Source organism: Protopterus annectens, chromosome 12.part0, assembly GCF_019279795.1.
Source record: "Protopterus annectens isolate FY-2018-M chromosome 12.part0, PAN1.0, whole genome shotgun sequence".
NCBI lineage: Eukaryota > Metazoa > Chordata > Ceratodontiformes > Protopteridae > Protopterus > Protopterus annectens.
The window spans coordinates 244,142,153-244,160,614 of NC_056746.1; the positions used below are offsets into that span (position 1 = coordinate 244,142,153).

Consider the following 18,462-nt stretch of genomic DNA (forward strand, 5'->3'; position numbering starts at 1 on the left):
TATCTGTTAAATCGCTCAAGAGCAACGGACTATGTCTCTGCTGGAAGGCAGCAAATGAAATCTGAGGGGTTAGAGCAGCCGTGAGGCATTATGGGAGAGGGAGAAGCTCAAGGCTTGGATCACAGTCTTGTAAAAGTAGCTAAATAGGATCCGATATCAGATCCAAGGACGCATCAAGCAAGGAAGAATGAAATGGACAACATCAGATAAGTAATTTAACATTGGGATGCAGTGATAATTAGGAGAAGGGGAACATCTGTACAAAACACTCTTGTTGGCACCTCCACTACAGTATGTGGTACATGAAACTTTGTCATTAGTATGTGCTGGAGGCACACAATCTGACCACGAATACAGAGTGAAAGTAGTTTGCAGAAATGAAGATCTGACACTGTGTTCAGCACAACAATATACAAAATATTGTATATTTATCAAATTTCCTTTAATATGCTGCTAACAGAAAAATAATGATATGAATGTCAAGCACCGGATTACAGATGAAGGTGGGTGAAAAGCTGCACAAGATCTGCAACCCTTGGCCATATGGAAATGAATGCAGAGACATTCTTCTACAGCCACTGCCATTAAAATGTGCATACTTAAAAGTGTCGTTCATGACTCTTATGATGAGTTCATAGACAAGTACTAGGCTAGCTGCCCTTGCAGACCATTTTAATCCTAGCCAATTTCACTTCTGATGCTCAAATTTAACCTGTGCCATTTGGTGTTGATTAGCCTTACCTATCTCATGGTCAATAATTATGTATTAACCCTAATGAGAATACCTGGGATCATACCATACATAATTTGAGGAAACTGGCATGGGATACAGTACTTAGGTGCTGTATCTATGCTTTAGTAGTATTGGGAGCAGTCCGGGGATAAAGTTTCTGTTTCCCATCCATGGATCCAAGTTGCTCTTGAATACAGACAGGGATAAGCTTTGTTTTATGTGGACGGGAGTCTGTTCTAAAGCAGGGGTGTCCTCTGCAAGATACACCTATACCTCCAAACCATTCTGCTGATGTTGAAGAAGAAGTTTAAAGTATTTCTGATTCCATATGACTTGCTGATGTGTAGTAAATCCATCAGTATCAGTCCAGAAGATATCTTGTATACTCGACACAGGTCGCCTATTAGTAGTCTGTAGGACACTGGGTTTATTGACAGGGCTTTCAGATAGTCCATGTAGGACATATTGTCGAAGCCTTGTATCCTTTTAGTAAGGCATCTCTGTAGGCATTACAGTTGTTGAATGTGTATGGACTGATACATGCCAAAGGGGCTATTAGACTCAATGATTGACCTAATGAGAACTGAGAAAAGAGGGACAAAGACATCCCTAGATCTAGACACAATCTCTTTGTTTATAGGTTGTGCATTATAGAAGGACTTTCTTATGACAACGTACACATGTTGGTCAAAAGCTAGGTCATTGCCCACATAAGTTCCCAAATCCGAAATAAATGGGTCAACTCATAGGGGGAAAATTGTCAATATGATAGTTCCCCAGGTTAAATGACTTCCCAAAGGATACAAAAATGCATTAGTTGGCATTTAGTTTCAGTCTATGATTTTGACACCAGTTATTCATTTGGGACAAGCCTTCCTGCAGGATAGCGAAGTCATTTGAGGATTCAATGAATGATCCTAACTTGCAGTCATCTGCAAACTTAGCCAGCCAGAGAGTAAATGACAAATAGGAGAGGTCCCAGCACAGAACCCTGGGAGACTCTTCTCTTTGTGGAGATAACCTCCCATATTTTAATTTCCTGTGTCTTATCTGTGAGCCAGTTGGCAATCTAGTGAGTGAAACAAGGGTTTACTTCCAGTTTATTTAGATTTTCTGCAATGCCTGACTGGGGGAATGTGTCAAAAGCTTTGGTCAGGTTGCGGTACGAGGTGTACCGTCTTGCCTTCATCCATTGTTTTGGTGACCTTTTCAAAAATGTCCACTGGGTTAACTAAGCATGACCTGCCCCTGGTGAATCCAAACTGAGATAGGTACAGTGTTTGCAGGATCCCTATACCCTTACTGATTAATTTCATTCTGTGTCTTTCCATAGTTTTGCATACTAGACTGGTCAGTTGGGTCTGTAATTTCCAGGGTCTGTGGAAGTCCCTCGTTTATGCAGCAGAATGATTACAGTTCTTCATTCACTATGTACAAAGCCTGTATGGAGGTCAAGCTGAATAGTATTGCAAGAAGTGTGGCTAAATCATGTTTCATGCCATTTCAGATATCCCAGGGATACTGTCAGGACACATCAATGCAGTTTTTTTTATCTTTTGATTGCACTTTTATAACTTGGTTTTGTGTGATAGCTAGAGGCAAGCCAGTTTTAGATATATCTTGATGGATAAGTAACATCATTCATAATGAGCTCAAGGCATTGCTGTGCTGTACCTTTGAGATTACAAACATAACTAAAAAAACTTGTGACTGTCTTTGGCTTGAGTACCTACTTTAGCCTCAAACTAGACTTTGGTGAATTTTATTAAGCTCCTGAGCTTTTTGTAAAGAAGGTTCTATCATTCTGGGAAATACTCTTCTTAGTTTTGGTCAAAATTCTCCTCCTTTTATTGCAAATCTTGTGGATATTATTATAGTTTGTTGCATATTACAATCATGGCCATCAATACGTGGGAGAAACTCGTAAAGGCACATCAAGCTGCAATATCCTGGGTGAAGACAACTGAACATATAGCAATTTGTTTGTGTATATATTTTAGGAAAATGCCAAATTATCAAATTACCATGAATACTGGGGACCCTGTACTGTTTGGGAAGTAATTTAAGTTAAACGGGAAAGCTTACTGAGCTCTGTCTAGTGCAGCTGCAGAGAAAATACAATTTGCTCATATGTTGTTACGAGAAGTATGACAACTTGGGTCAATATCTAGCATTTCAGAGCTCTCAAGTCGTCTTACTTTGAAGCTGAATGGTGGAGGGACAAAGCTGTTTCAAATACTAAATGTCTACCTGTTAAAGTTAAGACATTCTGTGCTTGTCTGAAAAAAAGTGAATAAAATCAGTGTGATTTTTTTTTCTTTTTGTATTCCTTTTGTCAGACCTCTTTCTATCCTGCCCTTAAACCTTCTGACTTTCCAGTCGGCCTTCTTTGCACATTCTTCATATTACGGTCTTACTATATTACGCACTCCCCTTCCACATCTTAAAGGTCTTCTCTTCTCACTTACACCTTTTTTTGACCCATCCCTTCAAATCATACTGGATTTCTCACCTTCTGTTGTTCTTTTCCCTTTCATGTATTATATTCTGTAAAGATTATTATTCATTCTCTCTGAAAGTGTACTCGCTCCTTTTGTTCATTTCCAGTCTCCAAGGTTGCTAGCAAGAATTTTCCCCTATTTCTTGATGTTCACCCATGCAGTCCAACATCAGTGTTGTGATTATATGGTCCTGACACTTCACCATACTGTAATATGGTCAGTGTTTACTATAAGTACCCTCATCCCTTACTGTTCTCTGAACAGTACTTGGTATTCTACCATTACAACATTTTCCTTTTTTTCCTTTGCAGATCATTTCTGATCCATATTTCAGATATGTCATTCTCCTTGTTCAGTCAATGACAGAATACTACTATCCACTTAAGGAAAGCTGAGATCCACGTCAGCATTACCATCTTCTCACACACACAACCACACACACACACAACCACACACACACACAACCACACACACACACAACCACACACACACACACACACACACACAACCACACACACACACACACACACACAACCACACACACACACCACACACACACAACCACACACAACCACACACACACACACACAACCACACACCACACACACACACACACACACACACACACGCATAACACACACACACAACCACACACACACACGCATAACACACACACACAACCACACACACACACAACCACACACACACACAACCACACACACACACAACCACACACACAAATTATTCTTTACTTTGAAGCTCATCATCTCACCCTGAAGAATATGGTGGCTTGCAAATAATGACACCTCAGTGCTCCTCCCCCTCAGCCTTGAGTGCTAAACCACTAATTTTAGAGACTCCATACCTTACTTCCACCCCATTCCACTTCCTCTACTATTTTGCATACAATTCCATTAATTAAATACGTCTCCCCATCAAAATCCTACCTTTCTTATCTTTCTTGAATACCTTTTACCCCCAAATAACCGTGTCTCAGTTCTTAAATCAACTAGACAATTTCTGTCTGATCCACAGCTTCTTTCAGGATCATGTTCCCTTCTACTCTGGATATAGGAAATGAAATGAAATGTCTACAACTGATTCAATGATACACGTCATCCTCTTTTTTTTTTTTTTTTTTTTGCCAAAAGCTGTCCAAAAACAGACTGGTATTCTCCACTCATCTGACAGGAGGGTGGTAGATGGGGTTAAGACTTACCAGCCTTCCTAACATCCTACATGCATATGCAGTTTGACCTACCAGTGTGCTTAACTTCTTCACTTCTTTCAGTTCTGCCCTGCTCTCTCTGCTCCTTCTCTTTCTCCTCAATCATTTCACATAGGCTATCCCATCTCTTGTATAACCCCCTCCCTTCATTGCTCACTTTTTTCCTGACTGCCACTCTTGAGGGCACAACAGACAGGAACTATAATATCACAGTACCTCTTTTGTGTTGCGCAAAACTCTGTAATGTTGGCAGTATTGAGCTTGTCATCAGATTCGCACAGCCAAAGATAAACCAACAGTCTGTAATACCCGCAACAGTCTGTAATACCCACATTTGCTTTCCACCAGTTTCTAGCTTTGCTCAGCATCCTCTTCCAACATCCTCATTTTTGTCTCCTTCCTCTCCTCATACTTCTGCCTTCTTTTAAAGGTCCATAGCTATAGATGTTAAACATTTGAAATGTCAGGACCAGCTACGCAAGTCTCAAAATGTACAGAATGAAAGGCTGAAAGAACGGACTTACATATACTAAGTCTGAGATGACAGGTCTTGGAATATTCCCTTTTCTCCGAGGTATGGCTATGTTAGAGTTTGTATATACAAGTTTGGGAGGTGTGGGGGGCTTGCCCTCTCCCCCCCTGCAAAAAGAGGTTTTAAGGAGAAGAGCAATTTTGAAATTCACTCTTTTTGGACTTTTTTGGCTTGTTGGCACTCAGCATTTCAAGTGCCGACACTTCAATAGCAAGTCTCCATCGCTTGTTTTATCAGCTTTACAGCCTTCATGATTTCCCATGTTTAAGTTTCTTAGTACCCATACTTTAATGTCAAGTTTATTTCTGAAAATGGTTACTGAACTGTCTTTCCTCAAACTAATCTGATAATAAAAAGAATGATTATGTTCATAAGAGATTAAAATGTCCTAACATTTAACAGCACATGCTATGTGCACCAAAGACTTTCAGACAGGAGTGAGTCATAAACTTATCAATGGTACGAGAACTTGTCAGAGATTTGGGATGCATGGCTAGGTTTAAAAAGGCCCATGTGGTCATTAGCCTAGTAAAAAACCTTTGGACTTATGAATCAATGCTTTGCGGCAATATGGAGATCTATCAGAAGTCTCCATATCTATAAAAAGTGACTCTTGCTGCAGACTGTCTGCAAAGATCTTGCAGCCTTAGCCATGTATTTGCTTTAGCTGGAATCTCTGGCCATTCTGAGTTATGTGTTTAGCTTTGTTTAGTTTTCAAGATGTAGGTGACAGCATTATATTCAATGACAGCCTGTCTTAATGAGACATATTGGAAAACTAGAATTTCCCTATTTTGAAAAAAACATGGCTTCAAGTATGACATGAGCAATTCCTCAAGCTTTCCATATCATTAAGCCACATTTTGATAGCAGTTGAATTTGCAAGTATCTAATCTTTTTCTTAACATTTTTACTGAATCATGTCTCTAATCCTGCAGTCTGTGCTAAATGGTTATCCATGTGTTATGTAATCAACATCAATATCTTTTTTTTTTCCAGATCTGATTATGCTACATTTTTTGGCACTCAAAAGTAAGCTACTTATGTAAAAACAGGTAAACATCCATCTAACCCCCTCAAGGGTGACTGCATTATCAAGTTTATAGTCATATGTATACTTGGCAATCAAAAGTCACTTCCCTACTTGGAGTTCAGAAACAATATTTGCTAAAAAATACAGCACCCAGTTAGTTACACTCATGGGGTCCAGTAGAATGCCTCCAACTCAAACGTGTTGCATTGTATCATTTAAAAGATAACAACAAATGTTTGGGCATGTGCCTAGATACATATATTCAGCTGTCAAGCTTACAACCTACAGGTCTACAAGAAGCTCGAGTGTCTATTCCATACAGCAATACAAAGTACAGTCGTGTACACTTACCATAAATGTAGATGTTTGCGTGTATTCACTGTTGCAATCACCACATTTGGGTTATCCTGCCAGGGGCAGCCATCAGTCAGCCCGAATACCTGAGGCTTAGTATATCTGCGTCAGTTGCTGTCACTCCAGGACTGATGTCAGGTCGTCAGTGGTATAAAACCAGGCAGCCAATGCCATTACATCAGTTTTTCTTGCCCTAACTGTCAGGAGCCCCCAATAGGGAGCTAGGTTATGGTGGAAGAACACTACCAGTAGAAAGTAAATATCAAAATTTCCTTGCAAGAAGATATATATATACATATATATATATATATATATATATATATATATATATATATATATAGAGAGAGAGAGTGAGAGAGAGATAGACAGACACACAAGGTGGGTGGAAACCAGGACTGCAACAGTTAATACACTTGAACATCTACATTTATGGTAAGTGTACACAACTGTATTATGTTCTCAGTGTTTCACTGTTGCAGTCATCACATTTGGGTTGATTCCCAAAGCTGAAAAAAAGGGTGGAGGCAGTCAAGAAGATTGTGGGCTGGCTAGGATGCCCTGCAAGACTGCGGTGGCAAAGCCTGCCCTGGATTTGGAGAAGATAGGCAGGTGGTAATGCTTGGTGAAGATATGAACAGATGTCCATTTTGCAGTCTCCACGATGTCCCTGGTGGGGACCCCTCTGAGAAAAGCTGCAGAGGTGGAGGTTGCTCTGGTGGAATGTGTCCTGACCCCCTTTGGGGGGTGTTTCCCATGCTGTTAGTAGCAGAAATGGATGCAGTGTGCTATCCATTTGGAAATTGTTTGTTTGGATATGGCCTTGCCCTCTGCTCCTGCAGCGACGCTGACTAGCAATTGATCTGTTTTTCTGAAAGATTTAGTCCTGTCCAGGTAGAATCTGAGCTGTCTGTGCACATCTAGAGAATGCAGAATCCTTTCCCCTTGTTTTGTGGGTTAGGAAAAAAGGTGGGCAAATTAATGGATTGGTTGAGAGCCACATTGGTCACCACTTCAGGCATGAAGGATGGGTTAGTCCTGAGGGAGACCCTGTCAGCATGGAAAATGATGAAGGCTCTAGAGCCATAAGTGTTTGTAGCTCTGATACTCTTCTAGCTGAAGTGATGGCCAGAAACCAAAGCTGTCTTCCAAGAGAGAAAGTTTAACTCTGCTGAAGCTGCAGGTTCAAATGGGGGCAGGGTGAGATTTTTCAGCACAAAGTTAAGGTCCCAAGCTGAGGTAGGAGCTCTTCTGGGTGGCCTTAAGTTGTTAGCCCCTCTCAGAACTGTTTGATGAAAGGGTGCGAGAAGAGAGGTGGTTCTGTGCTGAAATGAGCAGAGATGGCTGAGGCATGAATTTTAATAGAAGAGAAGGATAGACCCCTGTGTAACAGGTCTGCCAGGCAATCCAGGATGACAGGTAGGGAGGGCTGTGCTGTTCCGGCTCCCTTAGCCTGGACCCAGGTGCAAAACCTTTTCCATTTGTAAGTCTAAGATTTTTTCTAGTGTTGGGCCATCTGGCCTCATGTATAACATCTAGAACTTGTTTGCTAAGGCTGGCAGCTTGAAAAGAGGTCAAGGAATAAGCCAGGCTGCCAGGTTTAGGGTCTGCAATTGGGGTTGCATGAATTCTCCATTCCTCTGGGTCAGGAGTGTTGGGATTTGAGGTAGATGCCATGGTGGTAGGGGTGACAGGCTGCGCAGCAGTGGGTACCAGTGCTGGCATGGCCAGTCTAGCGCAATCAAGATTGTTCACGGTTTTTCATCCTTTATTTTGAGCAGTACCCTTGAAACGAGTGGTAGTGGGGGAAATGCATAGACTGAGAGGTTTACCCACTGAAAGGATAGAGCATCCACTTTCCAGGCTTTGCTGTGAGGTTCCCTGGTGTAGAATTTGTTGAGCTGATGACTGAAGTAGGAGGCAAAGAGGTCAACCTTTGGGGTGCCCCATTTCTGGGTTACAAGGGTGAAGGTTCTGTGGTCTAGCTGCCACTCATGTGGGTCTAGCAGGTTTCTGCTTAAGTTGTCTGCCAGAGTTTAGAGAGCCTGGCAGGAATTGTGCTAACAGGTGTAGTTGCATGGCTGAGGCCATGTGCCAAAGGGTCATGGCAAGCCTGCAGAGAGGATAAGAGCAAGTCCCTCCCTGCTTGTTGATGTACCACATCACTGTAGTGTTGTCTGTTTTGATCAGTAGAGGTCCCAGGGAGAGTAGGGGTCTGAAAGCTGTCAGGGCATGCTGAACAGCTAACATCTCATTTTGGCCTCAGCAAGAAAGACTGACGTAATGGCGTTGGACGCCTGATTTTACATCACTGATGACCTGATGTCAGTCCTGGAGTGACAGCAACCGACGCAGAAATACCAAGCCTCTGATATTCGGGCCGACTGAGGGGTACCCCTGGCACGATAACCCAAATGTGATGACTGCAACAGTGAAACACGAAGAACGTCAATGCTCTGTCAGAAGTACCTCTGCATGAGCAAAAATGATAATCCAAGTTAATCATCCTGGGCATCTGTCCAGTGTAAATGTTTCCTTGATAGCAGTGGCACCGAGGCAAGGCAATGACTGGAAAATAATACCCACCTCATAACGTTTTATGAAGGCAATCAAGGCTGACCAAGTTGTTGTAGCACACATTTTCTAACACAGTAGTATGAAAAAAGACTGTGGATGTAGAGACAGCTCTGGCAGAACACATCTTAGGAGCTGTTGGTAGGGATTTTCCATATTTAGTTTTGTGCACAGTGGTGATATTCATGTGCCATTATGATGGCATTCTATTCATAGACAGTGTTGCCCATACAATCATTAATGGATACAGCACAATAGTAGTGCTATAGGAATGCTGTGCAATAGAGATCAAATGGCTCATCACTGCATACAATACTGTCTGCAACAGCATACAGGCACTGTTGCCATTTTACTACAGGCACCTGAACAGAGTTAATGATCAAAAAGAGTTCCTTACCATGGCCAGGTGGTGCACTATACAATCAACAGGCCCATCTGCACCTCACAAACATGTCCCTGAAGCCCATTTATAACTAGTCACAAAGAATGCCACATATCATGCCAATGCAGAGTATTGCCATGTTTAGAAAACTGCATCCAGATCATAACATAAGAGTCTTTAAAATAAAAGTATAAAAATAGGCAGGTATAGAAGTACAAGATAATGTAAGCAACAGAACTGCTGAAAACTTCAACAACCATAACTATACACAGATATATACAATGAAAAGGAACAGTTCTGGCCTGCCAGGTGTCCGCTGGGAGCAGTCTGATCTCCTAGGTCACTACAGTTCAGGTTCAAAACCAAGCTGTGAGGCCTCTAAGCATGTGCCAAATGTCTACTGTGGTATCAAAGGAGGCGCTCCCTTTAGGCCATGTGGAAGAGAGTGTCAATGGCATATCCAGACCCCCTAGTTAGCACTGGCACCCATCACAGGATGGTGTCAGGCACATGATGCTGAGTAGTTCACTATTATGCTGGTAAGGATACAATGACGCTAACTCAGTGTGCTACCATCCTGTGCAGGTATACCTAGATGACATTAGGGAGGTGCAGGATATCCCACTGCATTGCTTTGATCAGCTCTCTAACCTCATGTATGCCTACACTTGTTTCCAAGATGAGGTCTTCCAAACGTCCCAACTGTTGTACGGCTAACCAGATAGCCAGCGACACACCCACAAAAATAGTCTACACAAGGTTACCCAGCTACACTGGAGTTGCCATGGACTCATCTGGAAAACATAAGACAGGCAGATATTGTAAAATATGCTGCACTGTCCCAGGCACCAAAAAAACATTCATGTATTGTCAACCGACCAATAATAAACATTACAACTTGTCAGTTTGGCCCTTCTTAACCAAATGTCTCCTTAACTTCAAGTGGCAATATATTCCTACCACTTCAATATAACCATATGAAATTTTCACAAGACCCCTATACAGTCCCACTTTCATTGTGTTTTGCAAATCAAAGCTTACACTGGAATTTGTACATGCCTGTCAGAGCATGCAAATTATACATATTTTGCTATAAAATAATAACGCCATCTTTTTTTCTCAGAAAATAATATTGCTTGTGGTTCTCATTCTAAGAACACACTAATGATATGATTTAGATAAATTCTGAGTTTTTCAGTCAGAAAAATCCAAAATGTAGTTTCTTGTGAACTGAATGACAAAAAACACAAGAACACAGCATCCAAACAGCAAGACTATTGGAAGTACCTAGCAATAAAGGATCATCTTAGAGAAAATTTCACAGAGTAATGAACTGAATGACCTTCAGCTGTAAAACACACAGACAGGGACTCTCGTCAAGCACATTAGTCTAAACTTGGGGGAATCAAGTCCAGTGACAACCTACTGTATTTAGGAGAAATAAATAGGATTTTTACTTCTGATGTAATAAGTACTCTAGGCCACTACTGCACTGGTAAACAGATCAGATTCACCACAGCTCAGAATATAATGCAAAATATCAATCTTTGGCAGGGAGCACTATGAAACAATGGGTAGGCTGTCACCTTACAAAATGCCATATCTCGGATCTCTTTTCAGAATGCATTATGAAACTTCGAAACAGTAACTTCAGTAAATTCTGCTATGAAGCAACACCTGAGATTTATTCTACAACTCACGATTCAGTGCAGCACTATGCAGATTATGACCAAATCACTCTAGTGGCTCCATGCTTCTTATGACATATGAGAAATGAAAAAAAAAATCTGGTAAAATATGCAGCATTTTTACTTCTAATATAATGACAAGACAATAAAGAAATACTATTAGAGGCCATTTAATTTCGGACCGGACATCTGTTCCATGATCAAGCTAAAAATGGTGCCTCTTTCCTGGGGAAGACAATCAGCAAATGCTGGTAAAACAGCAAGTCTTTAAAAATCACTTTTTCATAGAAAAACACAGTAAAAAGCAATTTAAAACACTGTGCCATTCCACAAAAGTAAAATAAACAATTTCTACACAGAAAAAAATACTTTTAGGTCCTTTACACAATTTTAAACTGATAGGAAAAAAGAACACTCCCATTTTAAAAGTACAATACAGTCTTAAGACAGTCCATTAAAACAAAAACTTAACAGTTTTAAAATAACTTTCCTAAAGAGGCAAGTGATAAAACACAAATGATATTTATAATATGGAATGTTTTTCTCCAAAGGGAACTTATCTGCTCAGCAAAGGGACAGCACCAAGCTGACCGTCGATCCTCAAAAGCTTTAGAGAAACGTACTCTTAGGCTTCAATAAAATTTTGAAAAACTTTGTACCCAAACTTGTCTTTAATTAGCTCAGCTTGAGCTGCCTGACAGTTTGGGCACTTGGAAGGTGCCCTAAAGCCTTGGAAGCTGTCCAGCTGTTCTATCCTTGGCAGGATATAGCCCATACAGCTAAGGCTAGTGCAGCAGTGGGCCACAATAATCCTGATATGAAGTATGAAAATGGGGAGGTATGGCAACAGAGCTTAAAAAAAAAAAAAAAAAAAAAAAAAAAAAAAAAGGGACAGGGCCGCTAATCACACCTGGACTACACCACAAGGAGCAGAGGGACAAGACACTAGCAGCATCAAACAGAAGGCTGCGGTGCATCTTCAGGAGGTTATTACTCCATATAAAGCTTCCACTTTAAGTGGCTTTGGACAGACCACACTTGAGTTGTGTGTGCGATTATGGAGGCTATGTAAGGAAAGCTACATTAGAGTGCTAGAAGGAATGAGGAGGAAAGCCACTGGAAAGAGCCAAGGAACAAAGGGGGGTGGATATTAACAAGATTAGTTAACTATTTTCACCTGAGAAGAGACGGTGAGGACAAGATAATGCCAGGGATATCATGAAGATGTCATTCTGAAAAGGAAGAACAGAGAGGAAGGGAGGGGCACAAACAGCAGACTGACTCATTCTTGGATCCCCAAAAGTTATTTTTCGTAGAGAGGGTTTTAGACCCATGGAACGGTGTTCCAGACTGGGAGGTGAAGTGCGAGTCCATAGAGGTATGCAAGAGGCATGGGATGAGTAGAAATAGGGCAAAGGATAATGTAAGGATGGTGGTGAGGTGGAATGCTAAAGGCAATTAAAAGGGCAGAATAGCTAGAATTATTCTCTCTTTCTACTGTCAAGCTAATGCAATGTTCAATATGGGTGCAGGACTTCACCAAGGGTGTGTCTAATCTCCTCTCCTCTTTCTGATTTTCATGGACATGATATCAAGGTGAAACCTAATGTCTGGAAAATATCTAATTTGGGGATGTGACGACTACATTTTAACTGCCTGCATGTGATGCTTTATTAGTCTGAAGTAACTATGATCTCCAGCATGCAGTGGAGTAATTCACTGATGACTATAAATTACCTGGGATGGCAATCAGCATTTCCAAATAAGAGCTCACCTGTCTCTCACAGACGAGAATGGCTTCATCTCTACAGATGGTGGGGCAGCTATCAGGTTGAGCTGTTTAAATTTTATCTTGGGTTCTTGTTTCTCAAGTGGGACAAGAAGGGATCAGGAGACTTACCAATGGATAGGTACTGCAAGGACAGTAATGCACATGTTGCACTTAACTGTGATGATGAACTGAGAACTAAGTTACAGGACAAAGCCCTCTACTAATGGTTCAGTCTATATCCCAGTTTTCATATATGGTCATGAGCTAGTGATCGAATGCATGAAATCAAAGATACCTGTAGCAGAACTCAGGTTCTCATGCAAGACAGCTGGGTTCACTCTTCATGACGGAGTGAGAAGCTCAGTAATCCAGGAGGCTCGAGTACAGCTCCACATCGAAAGAAATCATCTGAGCTGAGACAGCTTGCACCTTGCGAGGATATGTCACTGGGTGCCTCCCATGGAAGACATATTAGGCACAGCTCACTGGGAAAGGCTCAGGCGGGATTATACCTCTCAGCTTGCCTAGGAATGCCTGGAGTATTAATGGGATCAGAAATGAATGATCTACCCTACTCTGCTAGCTACTATTGCAACCCTTACAAGGGCAAGTGGTTTAGAGGGAGGGAGGGATGGATACTGCAAGGAAGTGCACACAGATATTTACTCAAGTCCCTGCATTTATCTAGTTTAATACTTTCAAAAAATACTGACTAATTAACAATATCTTATACAATAACATTAAAGAAGTGCAATGTTTATATATTTGTTTACATAGTAAACATTGTATTTATCATTTCTTTTAAACCTGCCAGTTGCATGAAAGTACATACAGTGTAGATTATGTTCAGCAAAATGTGTGGGATAAAGGATGAAACAAGAAGTTAACCTTCAGCCCATTGGTGACTTTATTCAGACAACAACCATACTGCATGTACAAATATTAAGTCTGTGTGCAAGTCATGAGAATGCATCTTCAGCTCTGTATGCTGAAATTAACTGTATACAAACTGCAAAGCTAATGTTGTAATGTTAAGAAAAGTCTATACAAAGCAGGTGTTTAAACTTCTACACATCACGTTCACCTTTGGTAAAACTAGCATGACGCTGGTTAACACACTCCCACTCAAATCAAGATGTAAAAGGCAAAAAAGACCTGTTTATCTGCCAGAATAAAAAGAAACGGAGAATGTCCCCTTCCTGTGCAAATACATCACTTCTAAAACTTTTACAAGTCATTCATTTTGTATGACTAACACCTGTGGGTAGTTCTCTAGTTATAATCTGCTTATACTCAGTCACTCTATGTTTTTTTGTTCTTACTTGTTTCAAAATAATGGTCACTTCCCTTTTTACTGTGCTACATTTCTCATCTCCCCTGAAAAAGTGATGCCTAATGTGTGTCTGAAGACAGTACTGGCATACTCCCATGATCCCTCTAATAAGGAAACCCCCAAAGAAAACTTCCATCTATCTTCTAAATCACCACTCTGGGCAAAAATTTGGTGGTTGCAAGCTGAGTAAGTTAAATCATACCTCCCCACTCCTGGCAACAGATTCTAGATACTTATTTGAGATTCCTGCATCAGCAGAGAGTCAGAGAGAAAAACATAATGCTGCCCGTGCATCCTGCATCTTTCCAAGGGCTTTTTTCCGAATGGGTTATGCCTGCTGTATCACCTGTGAGAGATACTGAGGAAGCATCTTGCAGATCTACACACACCGTCTCCAACAGTAAACCCAGATACCCTGGGAAGGAACCTCATTTCTGCCACCAATATCCCTGATTTCACCTCCTTGGCCACTACCCAATGGTCATAACCACAGGTAAAAATGAGGACAAACTGGTCAATAAACTGACAGCTTCTGAGACTCCATTCTGATTTTCACCACCACATTCCAGGCTAAAGCCTGCAGTACAACTTCCGCTAAACCAGTTCACTGCTTAAATCTCCAATCTGTCCCTACCTTCTCTTGTGAAAAAGAGCACAAGACAAAATCTCTTTCACTTGAAGCAGCTGTTCTCCCTTCTCCTACCGAGGGAAAGTCCCCTTTTTATAGGACAAAAACATGTCTTCAGATTTGAATGTGCTGACTTTCATCCAAGCCTTTTCACACTCTGCAACAAATTATGGAGATCACAATCACTTGAGGTAAATAAACAGAACAAACTGCAATCATCAACGATGGCACCCTCACATTTATGAATAAGACACACTCCAGACATCGGCTGTGCTTTGATATCCTGTCCACAAAATCACTAACAGAGTGAAGGACAAGACACACCCTCAGTGAAGCCCTACAGCAATCCTGAATGCGTTCAACTTAATGGTCAGGAATGCAGACAACTCTCGCTCCACAAATAAAGGGACTAAACGTCATGCAGCAGTAGCCCTGGAACCATGTGTAGCTGCAGCAATTCCCACAAAACCTTCATGGATACCACCTCACAGCCCCTCTACATGTCCACAACAAACACATGAAGACAGTACTGGCATACTCCCATGATCCCTCTAATATCTATGCAAGAATAATAGCAGATGTACTCTGCTTCAGTCAGGAAAGCATCCACACTGCTCCTACTGAATCAGAGGTCCCACTACTGATGAAGTCCCATATCACACTGGCATTTGCTTTTCCAGGGAGGTTGAGGAATGTGATCCATCTGTATTTGGAACACAGCCTCCCTTTTGAAAATGGGGCCCACTAACCCAGTTTGCCAAGCCACAAATATCATTCCAGCCTTCCATGTGGCTCTGGCATGGCATGCTTGCTACAAAACCCCAATGATGTCCAACACATTCAGCATTTCCATATGGATCGTATACACTCAAGACATCTTTGGCACAAATTACCTGCTTAACTGCTGCAGTGACCTCATTTACAGAACTGGAACTATTTCCGTTATGTGTTTCTGTCACTGTCTTCTCAAAGGAAGGAATGTCACCAAATTCAGGAACTGCTCATTGTGTTCCTGTTAGTGCTAAACAATCTCCCCAGTCAAAGTCAGAGTTTGTCCATACCAATGGAGAACATGCTTAAGCAGTATCCAACCTCCTCCATATGAATTACCCAGAGGTTTTCCAGAACCTATTTGAGACTCTAAATTTTATTCTCCACGTCTTCAGAAAGAAGGCTTCATTTTGATGACTGACACAGCTATACCTTCCAAGCACTACATGAAGCTAAATTACTCTAACTTTTAGGTGCATATGCACAAACAGTTTTTCCCCTTTACGTGACACAGCTGCAGTATGTAGTTTATTTCTATGTCCATATTCACCACGGCAGAGCAGGACTGACACCACCAATATATGAGAAGTCTGAATGAAACAATGCTGAATATAAAACTGAAACAAACTAAATCTAGCATGCACTTTTTTACCTCACACTCATAGGCTCATAGGATAAATACTAGGATAGCTGCCCTTCTGGGCAATTTTAAGCCTAGCCAAATTCCCTTTTTGCGCTCTAAATATCCTATTCCCATTTGGATATAGACTGGCCTTACCCATCCAATGGCCAATAATTACATATTACCCCTAAAAAGAATAACTGGGAGCATACTATAGATAATCTGAGAGGATTATGCATGGGATAAAGCATTTTGGAGCTGCAGCTGGCCATTAGTAGTATAAGGGGCATCCTGGGGTAAATTTTCTGTTTCCCATCCACAGATTTAAACTGAGCTTGAAAATGGACAGAAATGAACTTTGTTCTATGTGGATGGGGAGTGGTATCTTCTGCAAAATATAGCTGTCCCTCTAAACCACTCTGTTGATGTTGCAGAAGAGGTTTAGAGCTCTAGACAATGTATTTCTGATTCCATTTTACTTGCTGATGTGCAGTAAATCCATAAGTAATGGATTGGAGGATACCTTGTATGCCTGACACATGTCACCTCTGAGCAGTCTGTGAGATGCAGACTATAGTGGTAGGGCTTGGCTTTGAGTCAGTCCTTACAGGACATGTTGTTTAGGTCTTGTATCCTTTTAGTAAGGTATCTGTGCGGGTCTTCCACTTGCTGCATGCGTCAAGACAAATAACTGCCAAAGGAGGCATTATATTCAATGACTGGCCAATTGAGGGCTGAGTAAAGGGGGGCAATGACATCCCTAGATATAGATACAACCACTTTGTTTATAAGCTGTGCAATATAAAAGGGCTTTTTTATGACAACAGATACATGTTGGTCATAAGTTATGCAATATAAAAGGGTTTTCTTATGACAACAGATACATGTTGGTCATAAGTTAGGTCACTGTCCACAAGTTCCCAAATCCCAAACAACTGGGTCAGCTCTTATGGGCATACTGTCAATGTGGTAGTTCCCTGGGGTAAATGACTAACCAAAGAATACAATAATGCATGTTTTGGCATTTAATTGCAGACCATGATTTTGACACCAGTTATTTATTTCAGACAAACCTGCCTGCAGGGAGAGTCATTTTGAGATTCAAGGACTGCTCCTATCTTGCAGTCATCTGCAAACTTAGTCAGCCAGAGCCCTTTGGAACTGGCTTTTGCTTCAGAAAAGTAAATGTCAAACAGACAAAATCAGATTCTTCCTCCAACAATGTGATGGCATTCCATGTCCGAACAGCCAGTTTCTACGGTTAGGGTATAAACCACTTTAATCCATCCTGCTCCTGCCTGCCATTTAACTGGCATCATACTCAATACCCACCCTGGCCTGCAAAATGAAAAGTCACACAGTGACTTCAAGTGGCTTTTTCAAATGGTTCTATAGGGCTACATGGGGTACCTGCCATGAAATGCTTAAGAATGTTACTTCCAGCTGGGCTTCAAGGGTGGGTCCCAGTATCCCTGTCCCAGATAAGATACTTGGACTTAGTAAATGAGCCATTATGGAGGGTATTATGGATCACTGTTAGGGTGACCTCTTCTCTCAGATTAATTTGCCAAGAGTGACTCTAAGGAGCATAAAACACAAGAAAGCTAAGGATACCAAGGACGCACAAACCCCTCCACTGTGACAGAATTACCATCTCAGGAGAGGAACAAGCAAACACAACTCAACAATTAGAGGTTTTTTTGGAAAAACTTCAGCCTACATATCTCTTGTTTTTTTGGCTTGTTTACATTGGTAGAATGCTTTATCTCCTCTTCCCCTGCTAACGTTACAGATAAACAAAACCAAAAGCTAAATCAGCTATAGAAAAAGAAGAGACGACAGCAAATGAACACTATTTATCAAGGGAAATGAAATTCATAGAAACTTTACCTCATGTGTTCTGAGGGACTGCTTGCTTTCTTAGTACTACTAACTGTTTGCAGATGTTCCAGACGATAGCCCAACTGACCACATGTAGACAGCTTTCTCCAAAAGAAGTTCACAGGCCAAAGGTTGAAGGTTCTGCATGGAAAAAACAAAATGTGCAATTTGATCAGGAAGAGAATGGCAAAAACGAAATATGAGAAATTATATGCATTCAGCTTTCCAAGGACTCCAGTGCTGAGGGAGTAACAACCCTAAACAACAAAAATATAAAATCACCTTTTAACTTGTACAAACATCCAATACAAGACACTGGAGAACTCTGGGACAATGAAGAACTCTGGGACACAGTAAACAATGCTCAACCAAAGAAGCTAAACTACTGGATTCCGTAAGAGAAAAGTACAGTTGTGTACACTTACCATAAATGT

The 18,462-nt window shown here is 41.1% G+C and overlaps 1 protein-coding gene across 1 annotated transcript in view; it reads right to left on the minus strand.

Moving 5' to 3' along the window:
- Positions 1-18,462, minus strand: part of PIGQ (phosphatidylinositol glycan anchor biosynthesis class Q) — a 631,353-nt gene that overhangs the window by 518,062 nt on the left and 94,829 nt on the right. Inside the window, exon 3 of the mRNA XM_044089305.1 lies at positions 18,038-18,169. Within this exon, the coding sequence (XP_043945240.1) occupies positions 18,038-18,169 (132 nt within the window). The remainder of the gene's footprint in view (positions 1-18,037; positions 18,170-18,462) is intronic.